This window comes from Ascaphus truei, chromosome 10 (assembly GCF_040206685.1).
Source record: "Ascaphus truei isolate aAscTru1 chromosome 10, aAscTru1.hap1, whole genome shotgun sequence".
Classification (NCBI taxonomy): domain Eukaryota; kingdom Metazoa; phylum Chordata; class Amphibia; order Anura; family Ascaphidae; genus Ascaphus; species Ascaphus truei.
This window is the reverse complement of record NC_134492.1, coordinates 40655755-40678207: the sequence shown is the minus strand read 5'-3', so window position 1 is coordinate 40678207 and position 22453 is coordinate 40655755. Positions and strand designations below refer to the sequence as shown.

At 40.5% G+C, this 22453-nt stretch overlaps 1 protein-coding gene across 2 annotated transcripts; it reads left to right on the top strand.

Annotated features, from left to right (window-relative positions):
- Positions 1 to 896: 896 nt before the first annotated feature.
- Positions 897 to 21986, top strand: LOC142503883 (dimethylaniline monooxygenase [N-oxide-forming] 2-like). Of its 2 annotated transcripts, none has more exons than XM_075616765.1 (9): positions 897 to 1023; positions 4188 to 4325; positions 6748 to 6936; positions 7888 to 8050; positions 9851 to 9993; positions 15976 to 16175; positions 18064 to 18419; positions 19751 to 19823; positions 21381 to 21986. In XM_075616765.1, exons 2-9 carry the CDS (start codon positions 4200 to 4202, stop codon positions 21730 to 21732), a joined length of 1602 nt encoding a protein of 533 aa, XP_075472880.1. In that variant the 5' UTR covers positions 897 to 1023; positions 4188 to 4199; the 3' UTR covers positions 21733 to 21986. The 2 variants fall into 2 exon arrangements, with proteins under 2 accessions (XP_075472880.1, XP_075472881.1); XM_075616766.1 differs by lacking the exon at positions 897 to 1023 and adding an exon at positions 1838 to 2035.
- Positions 21987 to 22453: the final 467 nt, after the last annotated feature.

Sequence of the window (22453 nt, the reverse complement as noted above, 5' to 3'; positions counted from 1 at the left end):
GACTACTCATTAAGACGAAGGGGCCGAGCGTTGTTGCTCTATAATATTCTCCACATTGCCTGCCTTATATCAGCAACAGATTATTAATTTACCGCCCTAGTTCATTTATTGCTGGGATGAAATATTAAGGCCAAATTGTTGTCAGATTGGCATTGTGCCTGCACTTAGAAGATCCCTCCCTGCTAAATGTACACTTCATACTAAGGTGACACCCATACGCCCTCCACCAAACCCGTGTGTGCTGAATTAAATTATGTCACTGATTCTGTTTTTCAGATATGAAGTGCAGGACACGGGTGCAATATTTGCCAGATTCTAGCATTAACAGGTTCGGTTAATGTACAGTAATGCTTTCACTCATTACTTGAAGGGGCATTACATAGTACTAGTGTTACATTGTATAACACACATGAAACTATAGAAGAATATCTAAGAAAATACTAATTGAATATAAAGCAAAGTATAGCCAAATATTGTGGATGAACCAACAATGCCACAAAAAAGATAAGTCCAAGTCACTTCTGGAGTTATACATTTCCAAGTTTCGCTGATGCAAAAGTGGGGCCAACATAAAAGCAAAAATAAAAATAACGTTGATAATATGCTGATCTTTTTCCTTTGATAGATCTGTCACCTATATGTCCCACTAATGCATCAGTTTTGCACAAGGGGATCTTTAACAAGAAAAACTTTCTCACACGTTTATATCAGCTACTAATTGTTAACTGTCTTCCGCTTACATCTCATATACTAAACAGTATATAATAAGTAAAACCAGGATTCCCTGTGCAATGTTTTGCAAGCCTTGCAAAAAGTTAAGGTTTAAAGATCCACTATGCACACAGCCTTCTACTGCTTCAGCACACCCCTTTAATAGTGACTTTCTGGTGGACTGGGCGGAGTACAACATTGCGTTTCTAATACCAAGGAGAAAACTGCAGATTAACCTAGAGGCACCAGAAGGGTGACATCTTCCTTTGCACCAGCACGAAAGTGATAGAATTGATTACTGATCCCAAAAGAGTAAGTACAGTATATAGTATTTTTTAATAATACTGTATGATAAGGAAAATTGCTGTTCATCTTTTTATTATCACTTCTTAACTTTCTACATTATAACAAAGTATTAACATTGTTGATCAAGAGATTGATCAGAAAGATTTCCCCCTATATACAGCACTCAAAGTCATGTACTAGATTACGTACATGACTTTGAGTGCTGTATATGGGGGAAATCTTTCTGATCAATCTCTTGATCAACACTGTTAATACCCTATTAACATCCTCCTATCACCTGTCAATTACTTTTGATTAAATATATATGGTGATTGCGGTCTCACTCACATATTTATTATAACAAAGTAACCAGTTTGTAACAGGGCTCTCTTGCAGTGAACTGTGTATGATGTTGACTAATTTTTTTTATGATGAATATCTTATGTATATTTTAAAGGGTGGAAGAAAGGTATGGTTCAAAATATTCCAGTATGGGGCTCTTAACTTGTTCAATCTGGGATGCAAGTTAGGGAAAAATTACATTTAAGTTTTGTACAAAACTTAACATCCTCCTCACTTTTAAAGGTTTACACTCTTCTGCCCCTCCTTACATCTCAGCCCTAATTTCTCGCTATGCACCATCCAGACTCTTGCGTTCTGCTCAAGGATGGCTTCTCTCTACCCCCTTTGTATCTAAAGCCCTCTCCCGCCTTAAACCTTTCTCACTGATTTCCCCACACCTCTGGAATGCCCTTCCCTTCAATATCAGACGGCACCCTCTTTATCCACCTTTAAGACCCACTTTAAAACACACCTGCTTAACAAAGCGTATTCTCTTTGACAAAGCACGGTGTACCGTGCGAAATGCGTCAGAGTGGTTCTGGTGGCTGTCGGGTGTCAATAAAGCTTACACTTGAGTGACACTGTCCTGATCTGAGTCCTTACTGCATGGGAGTTGCACCGCTTTGTTCTTCTTGGATTCTTTGCTACTCATCTAGCAGGAGCACACCGGAGCAGCTAGCGTCTCATTATCCAAACAGTGAGTACCTTATTTACCCGGTCCCACACCCCATACAAGACTTTCCTCACACCAGAGGCTATTGGGGGGACTGTAACACTGTTACTCTATGGATATGTGGATACTTTATATGTGACGCTGATGGCTGTTTGAAACGCAGTTCAGGATTTTGCTACTCATACACTATCACACTTGGCCTGTATTGGGAAGCGCCACTAGGGGGTGTGAGACTCCCATCCCTTCAATATCAGACTGCACCCTCTCTATCCACCTTTAAGACCCACCTTAAAACACACCTGCTTAACAAAGCGTATGAGTAGCTCCGTCACTGATACTATACAACTCATATATAAATCTTGGCCCCTTGCAGACGCACTTACCAGAACACCCTCCTACTGTCTCTTTACATTCTTCCTACCAACCAATTAGATTGTAAGCTCTCGGAGCAGTGACTCCTTTTCCTAAATGTTACTTTTATGTCTGAAGCAATTATTCCCATGATCTGTTATTTGTATTATTTGATATTTATATGATTGTCATGTGTATTACTGCTGTGAAGCACTATGTCCATTAATGGCGCTATATAAATAAAGACATATATACATATATACATACAACACTCTTTTGTATGCTGTGTGCAAAGATTATTTTCTTTTCTTACTCTACTACTCCAGAGATATCTGCATATGTTTTATTTTTTCCGTGACTGTTGCCAGTAGCTTTAACATATTCTTATAGGAAGTAATGATTCTGCTGTATATTGATGCAATATATATGTAACACCGTTTCCCCCCCCCCCCCAAATCACAGATAGAGTGCATGTGAGGGGAATCTATATGTTTTACCAGGTTACCAGGTGTGGTGCTTACCTTTTAGTATACCTGAAGAGCCTGAGAGCCTGGGGTGTATCCTCTGGAACAATACTCATATATACAGCGCCTCCACCTGTGTAGGATTCTAAGGGTAGAATGATCCTGACACAGGACCCACATACAGTAACCAATACACCAAAGGTATATATAAAACAGTTTACATGTAGATGCATAACAATATAACAATCACATAATCAACAGGGTCACTCTGTAATACTAATGGCACAACTACCCGGTCACCTCACAGGGCTTTGTACCCACACATTACTCACAGGTGTCTCAATAGTCCCAAGAGTTCCGCAACCCACCCCTTAGGCGTGATCAGTGCCTGTGTGGTACCGGTAATGGTGGTGCACTTGGTGACTGTACCTGCCCGGGGCTCCTGCACCCAGGTACCGCAGAACAACAGAAGAGGACCCGTCTATGTCCAGCACCGAAGCCTCAGCGATGGCATCCTCCTCCAAACAGGATGGTCTCCCTCTGGGGGACCTCACCACCTAGACAGTCTCTGTCTCTGCTACTGCAGAGAATGATTCCCCGCAGACACTGGCCAGTATATTCCTCTTCCTGGCTGGAACCTCTCTTGTCTAGGTTCTACAGGACCCTGTTCCCTATCCTAAGGGGAGTCCCTGCAGCAACCACAAGCTGAGGTGAGTTGGGGCCTAGTTTGGGCCTAAGGGGGATGTCTGGCCTAGCGCAGGAGCCACTTGCTCCCTACACATACCCACCCTCCCCTGTCTGTATCCCAGCTCCAACTGACTCTTCCTGTCTGAGCGCGCCAAAATGTATCTCTCCTCAGGGGAAGCTGCAAGCCCTATTGGCTCCCTGGCATCAGATGGCCAGCTGCCCCTAAGTACTCTGGGTTTTGTAGTCCCTGGCAGACCTCCTAGCATTAGGGCCACGTGTGCAATCTCCATTGCACATGCGCGAACTTCTAATGGCCGCCGCTGCCTGCAACTGCGCATGTGCGACTTCGGAAGGTCCCTGCTCTACGGCGCGCCACCCCTGCCATTCTGCAATCCCTGTAATGGCCGCCGCGGCACTACTGCACATGAGCGCATATCGCGAAGATGGCTGCGCCCACCGGAGGAACCAGCTGGGAGCCCCCAGCGATGCAGTCGCCTCTGCAATTCTCTGCACATGGAGCGGGGGTAAAAACGGAGACCCGTTGGGAGCCAGTGGGGACCTGGCTACATATATATATATCTTATACAGAAGACTGCTTCATAAATATGGGCCGTTGTGATACAGTAACTTGTTACATTATCCATGATACAGTACCTGTTTCTTCTTTATTACAGAATACCATCAGTATGAGGGTTGCAGTGATTGGAGCTGGCACCAGCGGACTGACGTCAATCAAATGCTGTCTAGATGAGGATTTGGAGCCCACCTGCTTTGAAAGGAGTGAGGATATTGGTGGGTTGTGGAGGTTCACAGTAAGTAAAAGTTACATCTATGGAAACAGGGGGCACATAGAAACCACATTTGTTTGTTCTGAGCCTAATACTCCAAAAAATCTGATTGCCGTAGAGACTGGTAGAAGGGAGGCTCCCTTGACAGGCACCTCAGTGGGCACCTTTCAGCAGGCAGCTTGGCAGGCCCCCTCCACAGGCCTCTAACAGGCCCCCTCAATCCTCCAGGACAGCCTGTAGGTAGTGGGGCACACTCAGATCCTCTCTTCCAATATCCCTGTCCCCTCTCTCTCACACTCCTCTCTCTTCCACCCCACTCTCTCTTCCTCTTTCCCCTCTTTCTACTTCCCCCGTCTCTTTCTCCTTCCCCTCTCTCGCTTTCTCCAACCCCTCTCTTTCTCCCTCTCGCCTTCCCCCCTCTCTCTCACTCTCTCCTTCCCCCCTCTCTCTCTCTGCTCCCTCTCTCTCCGTCCCCCCTCTCTCTCCCTCCTTACCATCCTCTCTCCATCCCCCCTTTCTCTCTCTCCCTCCATCCCTCTCCCTCCTTCCTCCCTCTCTCACGCTCTCTACCTCCTTCACTTCTCTCTCTCCTTCCCCAACTCTCTCTCTCCACTCCCCTTCTCTTTCTCCTCCTTCCCAGTCTCTCTCCTTCCCTCCTCTCTCACCTCCCCCTCTCTCCTTCCCCTCTCTCTATCCTCTCTATCCTCTCTATCCTCTCTATCCTCCTTCCCCCCTCTCTCTCCTTCCCCCTCTTTCTCTCCCTCCCCCTCTCTACCCCGTCTCTCTCCCCCTCTTTCTCTCCCCCCTCTCTCTCTCCATCCCCCTCTCTCCCCCTCTCACTCTCCCCTCTCTCTTTCCCCTTCTCCCTTTCTCTTCTCCCCTCTCTCCCCCTCTCTCCTTACCCTCTCTCTCGCTTTCCTTCCCCCTCTCTCTCTCCTTCCCCCTCTTACTCTCCTCCGCCTCTCTCTCTCTCCCCCCCTCTCTCCTTCCCCCTCTCTCTCCTCTTCTCTCTTTCCTTCCCTCTCTCTCTTTCCTTCTCTCTTTCCTTCCCTCTCTCTCTTTCCTTTTCTCTTTCCTTCCCCTTCTCTCTCTCCTTCCCCCTCTTTCTCTCCTCCCCCTCTATCCTTCCCACCTCTCTCTCCTCCCCCTCTATCTCCCCTCACTCCCCGCTCTCTCTTTCCCCTTCTCCCTTTCTCTTCCCCCCTCTCTCTCTCCTTCCCCCCTCTCTCTCTTCTCCCATTTCTCTTTCTCCTTCTCCCTTTCTCTTCCCCCCTCTCTCTCTCCTGCCACCCCCCTCTCTTCCCCTCTCTCTCCTTCCCCCCTCTCTCTATCTCTCTCCCGCACCCTCTCTCCCTCCTTCCCCCTTTCTCTCTCCTCCCCCTCCTTCCCCTTTTCTCTCTCTCCTCCCCCCTCTCTCTCTCCCTCCTTCCCCCTATCTCTCTCCTTCCCCCTATCTCTCCCTTCTCTCTCTCTCTCTCTCTCTTCCCCTCTCCCTCCTTCCTTCCCCCCCTCTCCCCCCTCTTTTTTTTCTTTCCCCTCTCTCTCCCCCTCTCTCTCCTTGGTTGGCCCTGTGACAACTCCTCCCCTGGGCAGGTGTGGGTCGGACCAGCGGGTGGAAGGCCAGCCCCCCCCCCCCCAGTCAGTGACCCCCCCAGGGGGTGCTTTCTGCTGCATGGGAGACAGAAGGCTTAGATTAGAATCAGAACCTCCTACAGTACATGACAAATACCGGTTTTAGCTCTCCAATTATTTATTCACATGTACAAATACTAATAAACATATCAATCAATAAATTTATTATGCATTCCGTCTTTCAAATGGTGTGTCCCTGGAGATCTTTTTTGTTTTCACGTTTGTTCTCTGGCTATGTCTCTACAGCAAACATTTGAATAATTCACATTGTTGTTATATAGAACCTGTTCTTTTTTCCATCATTGACAATGCCAGTCAGAGTTAGGACGGTAAAGGGCATGGTGGGCTAGTGTGTGAAAGTATAGAGGAAACATAAACACCTTTTATTAACCCTTCCTATCACATTCTGATATTTAGCTCAGGTTTACTATACCAGTTTAGACAATATTTCATTTGGAGACTACTGAGTCTGGTAATACACCTGATATTTTTTAGATGAGTGCAACATTTGGGGAATCTTTTTTTGATCTGCTCCGGATCATTTTCTGTGCATACGTCTATTTGTTTTTCCTTATGTACCTCCTACATACCTATTTACTTCATATATGCACTATATTTGACTAAGGTTGAGTGGCTAGTATCATCTTAGTTGTACCTATTCACTTGAATGTCAGTTTTCTCTCAATCTTGCTGCAATCTGCAGCATTGCAGCCCAATTATAAAAGCTCTTTATAGCAGAGTGAATGTTCCTAAAGACATTATGGTAGTTGAATTTTTCAAACTTTCCTAACTGTTATGCTCATATCTATCTCAGAAAATGGTGGAAGATGGCAGAGCCAGCATCTACGAGTCTGTTGTCAGCAACACCAGCAAAGAAATGATGTGTTACAGTGACTTCCCCATTCCAGAGAACTTCCCCAACTTTCTACACAACACTAAAATGTTGCAGTATTACAGGATGTATGCGCAGAAGTTTGATCTAGTGAAACATATCCAGTTCAAGGTAAAGAACGAACCCATTTTCAGTGTATACATGCAATAGGCGTGGCTAGTGCAGATGATTGCTATCATTAAATTGAAAAGCAGATATTTGACTTTTAACATACCGTTTTACAGATACTAGTTTAGATTTTAGGTATTTAGACTGATTATGTCAATATCTCAGTTATCAATAAGACAAACATATGTCTCCAATCTGCTTAAAAAATACCTTTATTGAATCCTATAGATTGCCAGTACCATAAAGTGATGCTCTGACATCGTAGTCCTTTTCTTAGCTCATTCTAAGAATGGGTACCCAATGCATGCAGCTTTTTATCTGGCAAGCATGTTAGGACTTTAATTTACTTTACAACTGCTACATGTTGGGGTACACCTGTAATTGGATAGGACTGATTCAATAATGTATACTCTAAACAAAAGGTTTAGAATGGGTATCAAAAAATTTGTGGAAACCACTTCAGATAATACTTCAATATCCCACAGGGAATATTTGTTTATTACTATTAACTTTGTAATTACCCTTAACTGTAATTTAATATTATATAATACTTTCCCCCTTTCCTAATAGCAGACCCATAATATATATTTTTGCTCCAAATAATTAATAATTCTAAGCTTTACAAGAGAAAAGAAGGAGATATTGGTTGTTTTACTCTGACCAAGTTGCACATAAAGTTATTATAAAGTCAGTGTTGGCATTTTTAGCGCCTGACCTCAAATTTCTAATGTTATTGGGAAGTTTTTCTACATAGAAAATGATAAAAATGTGAGACCAAACCTCAAGTCTAGTTTCCAGCCATAAATGCCACATAAAGAGTGTTTTCACAAAACAACCTTATTTTTAAATCTCATTTTTTTTCATTAGTCATTTTCTACAGTACCTCTTGTAATTGCAGTTTGCTACATCTGCTAATTGCAGCCATTTTTTTGGTATGTGTGGGTTTTCTGGCAGACTCTGGTTCGCAGTGTAAGGAAACACCCTGATTTCGCCAGTACGGGCCAATGGGACATCACCACAGAAAAAGATGGGGAGCAAGAAACAGCTACCTTTGATGCTGTCATGGTTTGTTCGGGTCATCACTCAGAACCATATTATCCATTGGAATCTTTTCCTGGTGAGTTATGAAAAATGAAATGTAAAATCTAGTATCAAAGACCATGTAAAATCTAATATCAAAGACCTAATATATTTAATTACAAACTAATGTAAATATAACTTTTCTTCTTCATCTATCTATCAATCAATCAATCAATCAATCTATCTATCTATCAACCTGGTGTTCCACATTTATTTTTTTATCAATACTGGTTATTACAAGACTCATAATATTTATTTAACCTTTGTATTCCATATTTGATATTCACATAACTATACACTTAAAGTACAACTCCCAACACATTGCATGACTGACTAGCTAATCACATCCAGCAATATACGATACATTCCTTCCCAGGCATCTTGGTTTTTAATGTACTGCTGCGACACACTTTATTCGAGCAAATACCCAGTATGTACCTGGCAGATACCTGGAATGCGCCGCTCCTCACCTCTGACAAGCCCCGTTGCGTTTGCCTTCCCAGCCTGGGTTCATGCCTGGCTGACGGGCGGCTGATCTGTTAAATGATAATGATTAGGATTTAATAGGCTGCAATGCTTCGCGTGTCTACCAGATGGCATAAATTCATGAATTGTAATGCAGTATATATATATATACTGTGCAGTATTGCAGCCAGCGGGAATAAAATGCTTCAATCCCTGCTTGGAAAATACCTCAATGCACTCGGGCAGAAAACAGTCACAAACCTCAATACACCCGGGTATACCCGAATTCGTGGGACTAGCCGAGCTCAAATAAAGTGTGTCGCCAGTGTATTATACCCTTGGGCAGGACGGCCTCGCGGTAGGGTCAGTAAGATTCCCAAACAGTGGGTAAGGCTTTTACCTTCAGTGGTTTATTTTTCATAATCAAATAAACATTAGGTGCACCATCCCTTTAAGGTAAACACATAACATAAAAGGAACACCTACTCCACTGTAGGGAGGCTAACTATACAATATAAGCCTAGCTGCGAGCTGGCCGACTAAACCGGTAACCAGCTTTTAAATCGCGTTCATGGATAGAGAAATAAGATCAATTCCTTATCTGTTTGTTTGGGACTCCTGTCCTAAGAATGTACAGGCAATCCTTCTAGATCCAGCAGCCTGGACAGGACAGCTCTGTAGTATGAGGCAGCCACTTACTACAAGCAGTAGCCTCCTTATCAAGCTGCCTGACAGCTGTCTTAATTCAGCCCTGATTGCTAAGGTACCTCTAACTGGGTTAACCTTCTGACTCCTGCTTTCAGTAGTCAGAGGTATGTTTCCCAGGCATAGACATTAGCAAATGACTTCACCCTGTCACATACAGTACCCGTTCCAAACAACTGCCGCCCTGTGAAAGTGTAGGGAAAACAAGCGTATTTTTACTATAGTGATGTATGAATGCTATCCCCCTTCTTAATTGTGTCTTCTCTTGGAGTGTGTTACCTCCCTGCTTTTAGGTTGCTCTCTCCTCTGAGACAATGAATGTATGTTATCTGCTTCTGCACAATCTACACTCCCTCTCATTTTCAATACATTGTATTTACCTTCGACAGGGAGGATCCTACAGGTATCTGCACGGATACTAATGGCAAAACGCATAAGGATCCACTGACTTTAGCTTTAATTACCTTTCTCTAAAGTTGCATCATACTGTACATACATGAAAGAGCAGAAATAGTGAGGATATAATCTAATCACTGGATTGATGGACACTGAAAATCGTTAGAAACACTTCTTCCTCCCCTACTAGGGAATATACCACTACAGTACATAGCGGGGGAATGTGTGTGTTTCTGTCTACCTCACAAAATCCCCTCTTGTTGATTTGCAGGCATTACAAAATTTAGAGGTAAATACCTCCACAGTCGAGACTACAAGAACTTCGAGGGATATAAAGGAAAAAGAGTTCTCATCGTGGGGATGGGAAATTCCGCAACTGATATTGCTGTAGAGCTCAGTCGTACTGCTGCTCAGGTACAGTAAAGTGTTAAATAACGTGTGTATGTTTCATAGGTGTTTGATTATCACCGTGCGTCTTTCCGCTTCCGAGTCGTTTATGTGCTACAGTATCCTTCATGCTGAACAGTATTGGGTCGAAGTATTGTATTTTCCTTTATAATCACACCAAATGTATGCAGCTCTATCCAGAGATAATATACAAGACATAATAGAGGGAATATAATATAAACACGGATAATAAATTATGCATAAAAGTAAACATTGGGAGATAGTGTCCTTTCCCCACTATCGGTATAAGAAAACAATGGGAACTTAGAAAGCAATAGTGTTTAGAGAGAAGATACAGTAAGGCATAATCTAGATTTTAGACACACAGAAAAAGACAAACGAGATTAAAGAAGCTTAGTGAGCATCACCCAACTAAATAAATTATTTATCACATTTTGTTTTATTCTGAAAAAATGATGTATCAAAATATTAGTTTAAAAAAAATTGGTGTACATTTGGATCATTAAAAAAATGATTTTAATTGCATGAAAGTAAGTGTTGATGTGTATGTAACACAACAGCAAAAATACACATGGGGCCCTCTAAATACAAATCTTAAATCTTGCTTCTGCATGCATAATTAGTGTTTATTTTTTACGCATATATTTAATGTGTTCACACAGGATTCATCCAATGATATACTTTTATTTCAGCTTTCCTTTAAGAACAACGCATTAATAAATATCTTCTATAATATTTCTTTTTTTGGTGGTCCTCCATGATGTCTTTCATTACAGCCTGGAGATGGTCCCTCTGTCACAATAAAACCAACGTGCGTTTCGCAACCTCTCGGGCAGCTTCTTCTAGGTAATGATGTATTCAGGTTTTGAAGGTTTACATAACCTTACTAGGTTGGAAAGAAGGCATGTCAAGATTTACAATTCCAAATTGACTTGGTTATAAAACCTTCAGATAAAGGAGGAAATATAGTTCTCATGACAGAAACATACTACAGTACATGCAATATGTGCTGAAATAATGATAACATTATACATTTTATTGTAAGCTTATTTTTGACCCAATGGGTAAATTTAATTGAGAGATTCAAAAAATCCTTCATGAAGCTAGAACTGATGGTTTATTCTCCCAGAAAGAATTTGATTTCTTGAAGGTAGGTTGCTGAAGGATACCATCAGACACATCCATAAAATAGTTTTTTCCCCAAAGGCATTACTGTATTAGTTACATTGGATGTTGAGGCTTTATATACCAGCATACAAAATTAATTTGGAATTAAAGCAATACCGTTTTTTCTAAACTTTTGTAGTTTACAAGAAAGATGACATAACAGTTTTGTGATTACGTTATTGGAATTTGTACTAACATATTGTGACTGGTAGGAGGAGCTTAGAAAGTACTTTGTTGTAGGTCTTGCATGCCTTACTCACAATAACGCTCCATGGCTCCGTTTTGGGAACACACGTTGGATGCTGTTGATCAGAAACTACTATAAACTCCTCGGTTACTCGTAGATAGCCCTGATAAAGGTGTGATTATACCACTAAAACGTTGACTAAAATAAAATGACTATTTCTTTTTTAAAGAAGTCTGGAGTGCATTATCTTCAACCAATTCTATTGCAGGGGCAGCCTAGCACAGCACATTAAAGGTTAAGTCCACAGGTTGTTCCTACCTGTTAAGATGGTGACCTCTATTACTGGTCAAAATGGCTATGGTATGTACAGCCAAAATGGCTGCCAACCTGATTAATAAGTATGTTACCTGCAGTTAGTCTTCTGTAGCAGCTAGTTTATGTTCGCGTTTGTGCCTAACTGTATGTATTTTGTGGGATGCATTGTTTGTTGGGCTCGTGACTCACTTAGTGAGGGTAGTATACAATGAAATGAATCCAGGTACTATCCATTGTGGAGGGCCAGTTACAGTGTTGTGAGCCAAAGGGGAGCTGGGCTGGGAAGAGCCCAACAGTGCGAGTACACACTCCAAAGCAGAAGTATTGCCCTCTCTTCAGCAGTGAGGTACCTCACCCTGCAGGAGCTATCGAGCTGAGGCCAGGAAGTGATGCCTGGGTCCTAGCCCCGCTAACTCAATTCCTTTTGGCCAGTTCATATTTTCCTCTCCCTGAGGCCCCACCCCTGGGAGCCATCCTTCAGCACTATACCAGACCCCAGTCCTGATTCGTCCATCCAGGGCGAGTCCTCGGCCTCCGATTGGTTCAGTGAAGACAATATCTGTGCTGATTGGTTGGCACCCGGTTTTTCATGCTTTCAGATGGAGACTGGATTTTATGTAAATTGATGCTAATCTGAGTTCCACAGTAATTTTGTGGTTAGTCTCGGTGTCAAGACACAACCATAAATACATATAGTGGCTGAGAAGCCATGGTCCCTTTTATAACTGGGATGTCCTGAGACTGGCAGATTGTGGAGGCATCCTAGGTAAACTTGATCCAGCAGCATCCAGCACCTAGTCAGCTATGAGTCCCCTGTTACCCCCCGTCTTGGTAAGTTGTGACCGTGTTAAGCATCTGTGTTTTTCCCTGTTGGCTTTGGCAGAAATAAATACTGTTCCTATTACCTGCGCTCCTCCCTTTGTGAAGTATGCAGCTGGTAAAGATTGACCTTACATTTATGGAAAACACAGAACAATTCCTGCACTCCTACCAACTGGGTTAAAATATACTAGTGACATGTTTACATTTAGAACCTAGGTCTGTGTAACAAAGGAGTCATTTGGTTGCATCTTTTGATCAAAACATGATTCAAGCCGCCAACCTCGTCAAGGTAAACTTTGTTTAGAAGGTACCTAAAGTACACTGAATATATGTAATTTCTTATTGTCCTATGGACTAAACTTTGTGAAGAATGTGAAGGTGCCCTGAAGGGGTTAAATAAATGACGCATATGCTTATTTGTGATTTAGTGCAGTTACAAGCTGACCAAAGCCAGTAACAAAGCTCCCTTATTATAAAGGTAAACTGTGGGTGCACAAATACCCTAGTGAGAAATATTAATACTTACACATATTTCTTCTTTCTGTCAGCCATAAACACTCACCTACTCTTCTGTGGAGGGTGAAGTGTAGACTGACAATGAGGTGTATAATACCTTTATACTAATTGGAGTGTTGGTATGGAGCTCTGTCCTGAAGGGAGGAGCCATAGACCTCCAAAGAACTGTTTAGTAAAATTTTTACATTTAGAACCTAAGTCTGTGTAACAAAGGAGTCATTTGGTTGCATTTTTTCTATATCTACGCTGATTGGTTGGCACCCGTTTTTCCAGGCTTTCAGATGGAGGCCAGTTTCTATGTAAATTGATGCCAATCTGAGTTCTAAAAACATTTTAGTTATGGTTAGTCTCTTTGTCAAGATACTAACTGGAAATACAAATTGTGGCTGAGAAGCCGTGATCCCTTATAACTGGAATATCCTGAGACTGGCAGATTGTGGAGGCATCCTGGGTAAACTTGCTCCAGCAGCATCCAGCACCTAGTCAGCTATGAATCCCCCGTAACCCCCTGTCTTGGTAAGTTGTGACCGTGTTAAGTACCTGTGTTGCTCCCTGTTGGCTTTGGCCAAAATAAACCTTGTTTTATTTAACACTTATGTTCTCTCTGATGATTGCAATCTTGGTGTAATAGACTGGTTTTCTGTGACACCCAACTATTGTATTTTTGAGACATAATATTTACAATTACAAGGTACAGCAATGGGCATGACATGAGCCCCCACCTACGCAATTTATTTTTAGGATGATGGGAATCAACCGTTGTATTTTCTGATTAGAATTCCTATTGTACCAACAACATATTCATTCGGGTGCATTTCATAGATGATTGATTTATTTGATTTAGGATGGACATAATTCTCTATTGAAAAATTTATTGACGACCTCAATAAAAATGTTTTGGATTTAAAACGTACCTGTAATTTTTTTTAGATGACTTTTTGGATATCCTTATTAAAATAACTGGAGAATGATTAACCATAGATATATTTCTGAAAAAGACCTGCAACAAACAGTTTATTAGTATTATCACATGCTAAAAGTCAACATATGTCCTCTTTAACTAGAGCTATACCAGTTGAACAATTTTTAATACATAAGAAAAATTGCAGGTGGGACTAAGTTTTTGAAGCAAGATCACGTGAAATTAAGCAGTGATTTAAGATGGGGTTATTCCAATTAATCAATTAACAAAGGTTATCTACGAACTAAACATGCCTCACATTCTGACATTCTATATTCAGCTAGGTCTACTAAATCAAATTTCTCTATTAGATTAATCACTGTCTGTTGAACACATTGGTATATTCTACGTACTATATTAAATAAACATTGGGATATTTTATTACAGTTTCAGGTGACGTTCCACAAGTGACAAGTAGACACTGCTCAAATTTGAGAAATATCTTGGTTAGAAGCAATTTTATTAAAGTGTCTTAAGGTCGTTAGTCTAAAAGTATATTTCAAGGTAACTTCTCCTCTGGTACATGTAAAGCATGTCGATACTGTATATTAAACTAACGATAAGGAATTCAACACGTACAAAAAAGTCATCAAATCCCTTATAAATTGTAAGACAATAGGGATCATTTATGCTGCAGTTTGCAGTACAGTATGTTGGCAAAACTGCAGTACCATACAATTTAAATTCAAATTAATGCAATCTTAAAAAATTACCTGCGAAATTCTATTGCAAAATATTTTAATAAGATTCATCAATGGGTATTTAAGAGGGCAATCGTGATTGTACAGTACTTTGCTGCAAAAAGAATCCAAATGGATCTATATGTTAAACACATGATCTCAAAGGGGCACTCTGTTTTTCTATGTTTTAATTATTTCATTGTATTTAACGCTGTTTTTCTATGTTTTAATGATTTCATTGTATCTAACATAATTCATATATTGCTCACGCTATTTAATAATGTACTTTTGCTTACTTGAATGTTTATCCTCCGGCTTTGTTAATACTGTGTGCCTTGAGTAAATTTGAAATGAATGTATAGGATTGAATGAATCCTGTGTGAACACAAAATCATGTCCGATCTAGGAACCGAGGCAAGGTGCACAGAACCAGGACTGTGAGTAACAAAACGTATGGTATGACCTTGTTGTATGGAGGCTGAGAAACATAAGACATAGGACATAGGATCCATGCAAATGTATGACCCATAAAGTGAAGTTTTTGTGGTGAAATTGAATGCATCTAAAAAAGAAAAATGCAAATAAGTGTAAGCCTTGACACACGAAATCTGGAAACATTGACTGTTCACATCACTAACTCCATCAATTTTGGAACCAGAGAAGCGAGCACGGAACCAGGATTGGGCGTTACAGACAGAACTGTCTAATGCTGATCAATTCAAATGTAATACTCTGAACATCAAAACAATCTATCTCCATTTGGCACATTCAGGTTGTGGTAAGACAGCTGTGGACCAGGACTGTGAGTAACAAAACGTATGGTATGACCTTGTTGCATGGGGGCCGATAAACATAGGACAATATACTGTAGTGTAGAGCCATGCGAATGTATGACCCATAAAGTGAAGTTTTTGTGGTGGAATTTAATGCATCTAAAAAAGAAAAATGCAAAAGAGTGTAAGCCTTGACACGAAATCTGGAAACATTGATTGTTCGCATCACTAACTGTATCCAATTTTGGAACTAGGATTGGGCGTTACAAACGGAACTGTCTAATGCTGATCAATTCAAATTTAATACTCTGAACATTAAAACAATCTATCTCCATTTGGCACATTCAGGTTGTGGTAAGACAGCTGATATAAGAATTTGACAAATGTATGCGTAAAACAAAAGCATTACTGTATTATACGGTGCAGAAGCAAGATTTAAAACTTGGGTTTGGTCTCTCCCTCATGTATTTTTTACTTTTATTCTGTCTCTGCCTCCGGTACGGTAGTGGATATATTTTTTGTTTTCTTTTTTTTATATACAATCTAAATATTAATATGTTCATGCAGGTGTTTCTTAGCACAAGAAGAGGATCGTGGGTAATGAGCCGTATCCTGGATAAAGGTTATCCTTGGGATATCTGCTTTGACACACGGCTTCAGAACTGGTTGAGGAATACTCTTCCATCATCTGTTATCATGTGGATGACCGAGAAAAAAATGAATGAGTGGTTTGACCATGCTAATTTTGGCCTACAGCCCTGTGACAGGTACAGTAGAATCAGTGATACTCATTTCAGTGAGGGGAATGTCATAAAGGTGCTGTTCATAAGCCCAAAATATTACCTTTACTGAAAGTGATCTCGGTATCATACCCTTTAAAAGCAGATTGTTAACCTTATTTCTGTTTCAATTTATTCTTTAAAAGGGCAACTAAAGAAAAACATTCATGCACGGAACAAAATGTTATTATTGTAGGTATTTACTCAGCACACACCCTTTTTAGGGTTTTTAAGCTAAAAATGACTGTATTAATTGTGCTCCGAAAATGCCATAGCCCACAAAGGCCCAGAAACACTAAGCACCGTTAGGCTATTTAACGCAACAATAACCTAAATTAAATTAATCATAATGCTTATCCACTAAAGGGAATAACATTACCCCAGTTTCACTCCTTCAAGTGGCGTAAGGTTTAATAGCATAGCATTTAAATAATAATAATAATAGCATGTTCTTGTATAGCGCTGCTAGTTTTACTTAGCGCTTTACAGAGACATTTGGCAGACATAGTCCCTGCCCCGTGGAGCTTACAATCTATGTTTTCGGTGCCTGAGGCACAGGGAGATAAAGTCTCTTGACCAAGGTCACAAGGAATTCACCAGGTTCCCCTGCTTCAAACTCAGTGCCAGTCAGTGTCTTTACTCACTGAGACGCTCCTTCACAAAGAGTTTCAACAAAGTACTGGAGGAAAGCGTGTTTCAGAGAAAAATAACTACTAGAACTGGAGAGTGGCTGAGGGGAAATGTGCTGAAGTACTTCTTCACGGAAAGAGTGGTGGATTATGCTTCCAACGGAGGTGGTAGGCGGTGATACTGTACAGGGAATACAAACATGCTTGGGATAGGCGTAATGCTTTCTTTAATATAAAAGAGTGCCCGGGATCAAGTAGAGACTAGAGGTGGGTGGAACAGTCCAAATCTGTGTCCTGGAATTCCCCAGATAGTTGAAGCACACACACTGCTGCCCCTCCAAACACACACAGTTTTACTCTCCTCCCTCCTCAGTCTCTTCTTGCGCGGCAGTCTCTTTCACACAGGGAGGAGTCAGTCTAGCTGCTGCTTAAACAATGGCCTAAAATCAGCTTTCAGAACTGAAGGGATTGCCAGTCTTTGCCTATAATAGATGTTAAAGCACCTTAAAAGTGGCTGATTTTTGTTGACACAGGGTAAAGAGAAAAAAAAGTGACATGCATAGGCGCACAATTTGATGCATCTCATTGAATTCTGTGCATCATGTAACTCCTCCCTATCTCCTCCTTATGACATTCCCCAAGGCACAGAGACATACTGTATGACCCAAAAGTGGAAAAAGGCCTTGATACATATTCACATATGTGCAAGCTGAAAACGATGCTCCAAGTGTAGACCCCATTATTTGAAGAAAAAAAAAACAATCCAACTGTGCACACAAAAATTGGGCAGGTCATCAACACTCTCTGCTCTACAGATTAACCTTTCACAAAAGTTTGTGAATCTTGCGAAATTGGCCCTTTTGTAGTCGCAAAGAGCACAGCAGCTAAGTCGAAGTTCGTAGAAGATTCGCCATGCATTACTGTAAGTCACTGTACATTGCAATTTTTTTAAATTTGCTAATTGGCAAAAATCTCTAAAATTGCTAGATTAGCTCGAGAAATTCTGTAAAATCGCTAGATGCTGAGACTCTAAATAGGACACACACATCATGTTTCTCTCACTGTCAGGCAATATATAGCTGAAAGCTTACTACAGTATTTAGCAACTTTTTAAGTTCTCTGAGAATTGGTGAAACATTTAGAGGGAGTTACATTTTCACGACTCCTTAGTGTATAGTGTATGATCAAGTGGCCCTTTTTTTAATATGTTACTATACCACCTTACTACTTTATCCATTTTTGTATAGAACTAAATTTAAGGAGCCGTTGTTTAATGATGAACTGCCAAGCCGTATAACCTGTGGTTTTGTGGTGGTGAAGCCAAACGTGACAGAGTTCACCGAAAATTCTGTGCGATTTGATGATGGAACTGTAGAGGAAAACATTGATGTTATCATCTTTTCCACCGGATATCTCTACTCCTTCCCCTTCCTGGATGAATGCATTATTAAAGTTGAAGGCAATAAAACAAATCTGTACAGAAACATCTTTCCTCCGAGCCTGGAGAAGCCCACACTGGGTGTCATTGGCCTTCTACAACCTCTTGGTCCTGTTATGTCAGCTGTAGAAGTCCAAGCTCGGTGGGTCACTAGAGTCTTCAAAGGTACGGTGAATGGATGACATGACATATTGGAATTGGAATAGAAAGCTGATTACACTGATTACATGAATGTCCATGAGACTTGCATATAATATAGAAAAGGGTCACTTTGTGTCTAATAATTTGAACCCCATCTTGCTTTTTCACTAATAGAACTTGCCCTAACAAAGCAAAAACAATATGTTACTAGTAAGCTAAATAATGTGTATTATATGTACAATATGGTAAAATAGACCACATAATCAATACCAAATAAATGTGCATACAATAGCATACTGTATACTGTATAATATTAAAAGTCCACAATGGTTATCTTTTAAATACATAATAAAATGTATGAAAAATACTCCCCAGTTAAAAAAGAATCCAGAATTCCATATAATGTACTGTAAAATCAACAAAACAAGAGAACAAAAACCAAGTAGCACAAGCTTAAACAATTACTGTACATTTAAATTAATTTGGGTAATAAATTATTAAACAAATATATGTGGCAAAATGTGGCAGTTTAGAATGACCTTATCTTCACCTACAAAGGGATTAGCCTTTTATTCAAGTAAAATACTTCAATAATAATAATAATAATTTCTTCATATATGTTTTGTCAATGGGATGTAGTATTGGGCACTCCCTGTCTCTTGTTGTATACAATTGCCACGCTCAGTAGCTCTCTGGTTGACATAAATATATATTCATCATGTGGTGGGTGTGGGAGTTTGAGCTAGCTGGGAATGTGTGTTAATCAATGTCTGACTGGTAGCAGTCAATTGGAGACTGTGGCACCTCCCCCCAGAGCTCACTCCTCCTCCTTCACCTTTTTAACTTGGGAGGTCATTTCACTTGCTGCAGGAACAAGACCTATAATGGTTCTTCCCCTCTTACAGAGGTAAAAGGAAGGGTTCACAATGTAGTGTAGTGTAGGACCTGCATTATTTTGGTTATACCTTGACGTTGGTATGCAGGCTTATGACGCCTTTGGCCAAAGGGTTAACTAAATAACCAAGTATTTAATATTATTATTATTATTATTGAATTATTTTACTTTATACTTTTCATCATATATGTTTTGTCAATTGGATGTAGCATTGGGCACCCCCTGTCTCTTGTTTTATTCAAGTAGCCTAAGGTGTCATATAAGTACTGTACATTTTCTGATGGTAACTTTACTCCTGTCCTGTTACCCATTAGGTTTTTATTTTGAGGTAACACAATAAGAGATAAATGCATGGAAAACCACAATGCCACCAAACACTACCACAGAACTACCCTCATTTAGTGGCATCTGGAGTTCCTTGTATCATGACTGCTATAAGCGGTACTCTTTTTCACTGTAGGTTTGTGCAAGTTCCCGCCACCAAATGAGGTTGTGGATGATATTGCAAAGAAAAGAGAAATCTTGATAAAAAGGTATTTACTTTTATTACTTATTACTTTTTTGCTTCACTTTCTGCACTGATACTGTGGAGTAGATACACTGGTCCAGATCCACAAAAGGGTGCTGAGTTTTATCACGCTTTTACTCCCATGTATATGAATGGGAGCTGAAGCGTGCTTAAGCTTAGCACCCTTTTGTCGATCTAGGCCCAAGATGTGATCATCATTATCAGGTGAATGAACATTAATGAATGATTTAGGCACTGAAAGGGAGGTCTCTGTTCAAAATCACAGGCCAACTATAAACAATAGTGTTATAGGTGCACACCTGGACAAATGAAAACATAACTTTTAATACGGTAGATTAAATTAAAATGGGATGGTAATCATAAAATAAACAGGCGCAGTGTAATACTTGTGCAGTGAACTTTAATAAGTGTCAAAATAAGTTTAAAAACCCAGGTTAGAGCATTAGCATTAGAGCACAACAGCTTTAACTATTCCAATCACCGGGCATTCTGGATATGGACATGAAAATAGTAACATACAATATAGAATTCTATTGTAGTTGTTTGAAAAAGGCATATTGAGTTAAACCATTTGTTTATTGCTAAAGTAAATACAAAATATCACTTGTGGTGCATTGCATGTACCAGACAGGTCTGCAACAGTCTTTCCCCATTATCACTTGGCAAACAATGCTTCCATTGCAGCCAGGGATTCTGGGTAATGACATGCAAATGAGCACTCACAGTGAGTCACTGAGTTTTTACCCACTATAACTTTTTTTTAATGTCTGTTTATTGTTAAACTAATTTTCTGTGAATTACAACTAATTTTGTTGAAAATAGAATGAAGTTTGCATTAAGTTTCACTGTCAATAAGTTCTTCTTTAAATGTTTAGAACAGATATACTATTCTCTCATATAACAGTAACATTTTTGTATACAGCAGGGCCCCTGGTATACGGCGGGTTCCGTTCCAGAGGCCCGCCTATAGTGAAAATCGCCGGAAAGCGGATCCGGCGATTTTCACTTCTACGCATGCGCAAACCGGCATTTTTGCCGTTCTGCGCATGTGCAACCTAAGGTATGCGTGCGCAACCTATGGTATGCGCGCAACCTGCGGTCTGTGCATGCACGCCGGGCGCGCCCGCCCGTTCTGCGCATGCGCGATTTAGAAACAAAGATGGCGGCCCCCTTCTCGGTGCCGCCGTATCAGCGGATCGCTGAGAAGTGAAGCGCCGAGAAGCGGGGCCCTGCTGTACTCCATTTGCTACTCAACACAGAATGCCATTAATGACTACATGATCTCTTCCTTATATTAATAAATATAGATGTTCAACCCTACTGTTAAAATTCAGAAATTGATGGCTTCTGCTATTATGCCAGACTTCAGATTAACATTTATTGGCCTATAACTGTACATTCCCCTGCTCCTTTCAGGGTTAGTGAACTAGAGTGTTATATCTGATTGATCAGCTTTCATTTACTTTCATTGTAAACTTTGTGTTACCCTGGTTCTCACTTTATTGAATATGGGAGTTTGTTAGATATATTTCTTTGATCTTCTCCTTCTTGTTGATAACAGTTTTGGTACAGAATTAGACAACAGTTTACGGCTGGATTACATTGAATATCTGGATGAGCTGGCCTCTGATATGGGTGTTAAGCCCAATATATTGGGACTGTTTCTGACGGACCCCGTCCTAGCTCTGACACTCTTCTTCGGACCCTGCACACCAGCCCAATATCGTCTGTCCGGGCCTGGGAAATGGCCTCAAGCCAGGAAACAAATCATGACCACTTGGGATCGTATTGTGAAGACAACTAAGACTCGGGTTGTGAAAAGTCATGAACCCAAATCATTGTCAATAACACTTGTAGTAGGTGCTCTGTGTGTTCTGGCTCTGCTGATAGCTGCAGTTATGTACAGGTATTAACAGTATGTGGACCAAAGAGAACACATCTATCGTACTAAGCTTACATTTTAAAACATCGAGACCTGAGCGTCAAATGCATAGCAGAGTTTATATATAATGTAATGTAAACCACATTTTACTTTCATGTGATATCTTTGAGTTCACAAGATTCCAAACATCTCTCTCATCGTATACTTACTGTTAATTTGATAGTCTATATATACACATTAAAAAAATAAAAATATATACTACAGAACGTGGAATTCTTTATTAATATTTATAAAGTATTTTGAAAGAGTGATAAAATATGCATTAAATAAAATGATATATGTATGTATGTATGTCTTTATTTATATTGCACCATTAATGTACAGTGCGCTTCTCAGCAGTAATACACATGACAATCATATAAATAAAAAATAATACAGATAACACTTAATGGGGAAGAAGTACTTCAGACATAAAAGTAACATTTAGGAAGGAGTCCCTGCTCCGAAGAGCTTACAATCTAACAGTTCATCTATTCATCCCTACCCTCACTCCTGCAATCCAGTCCAAAGTCTCTGATTGCCTCCTGCCTATATCCTCATGGATGGTGCCTGCCACCTTAAACTTAATATGTCTAAAACTGAGCTCCTCATATTTCCCCCTAAATCTTGCCTAATATCATAATTTTCTATCGTAGTGAACAATCTATCCCAGAGGTGACCAACCTTTTTCTCAGGCTGGCCAATAAATGGGC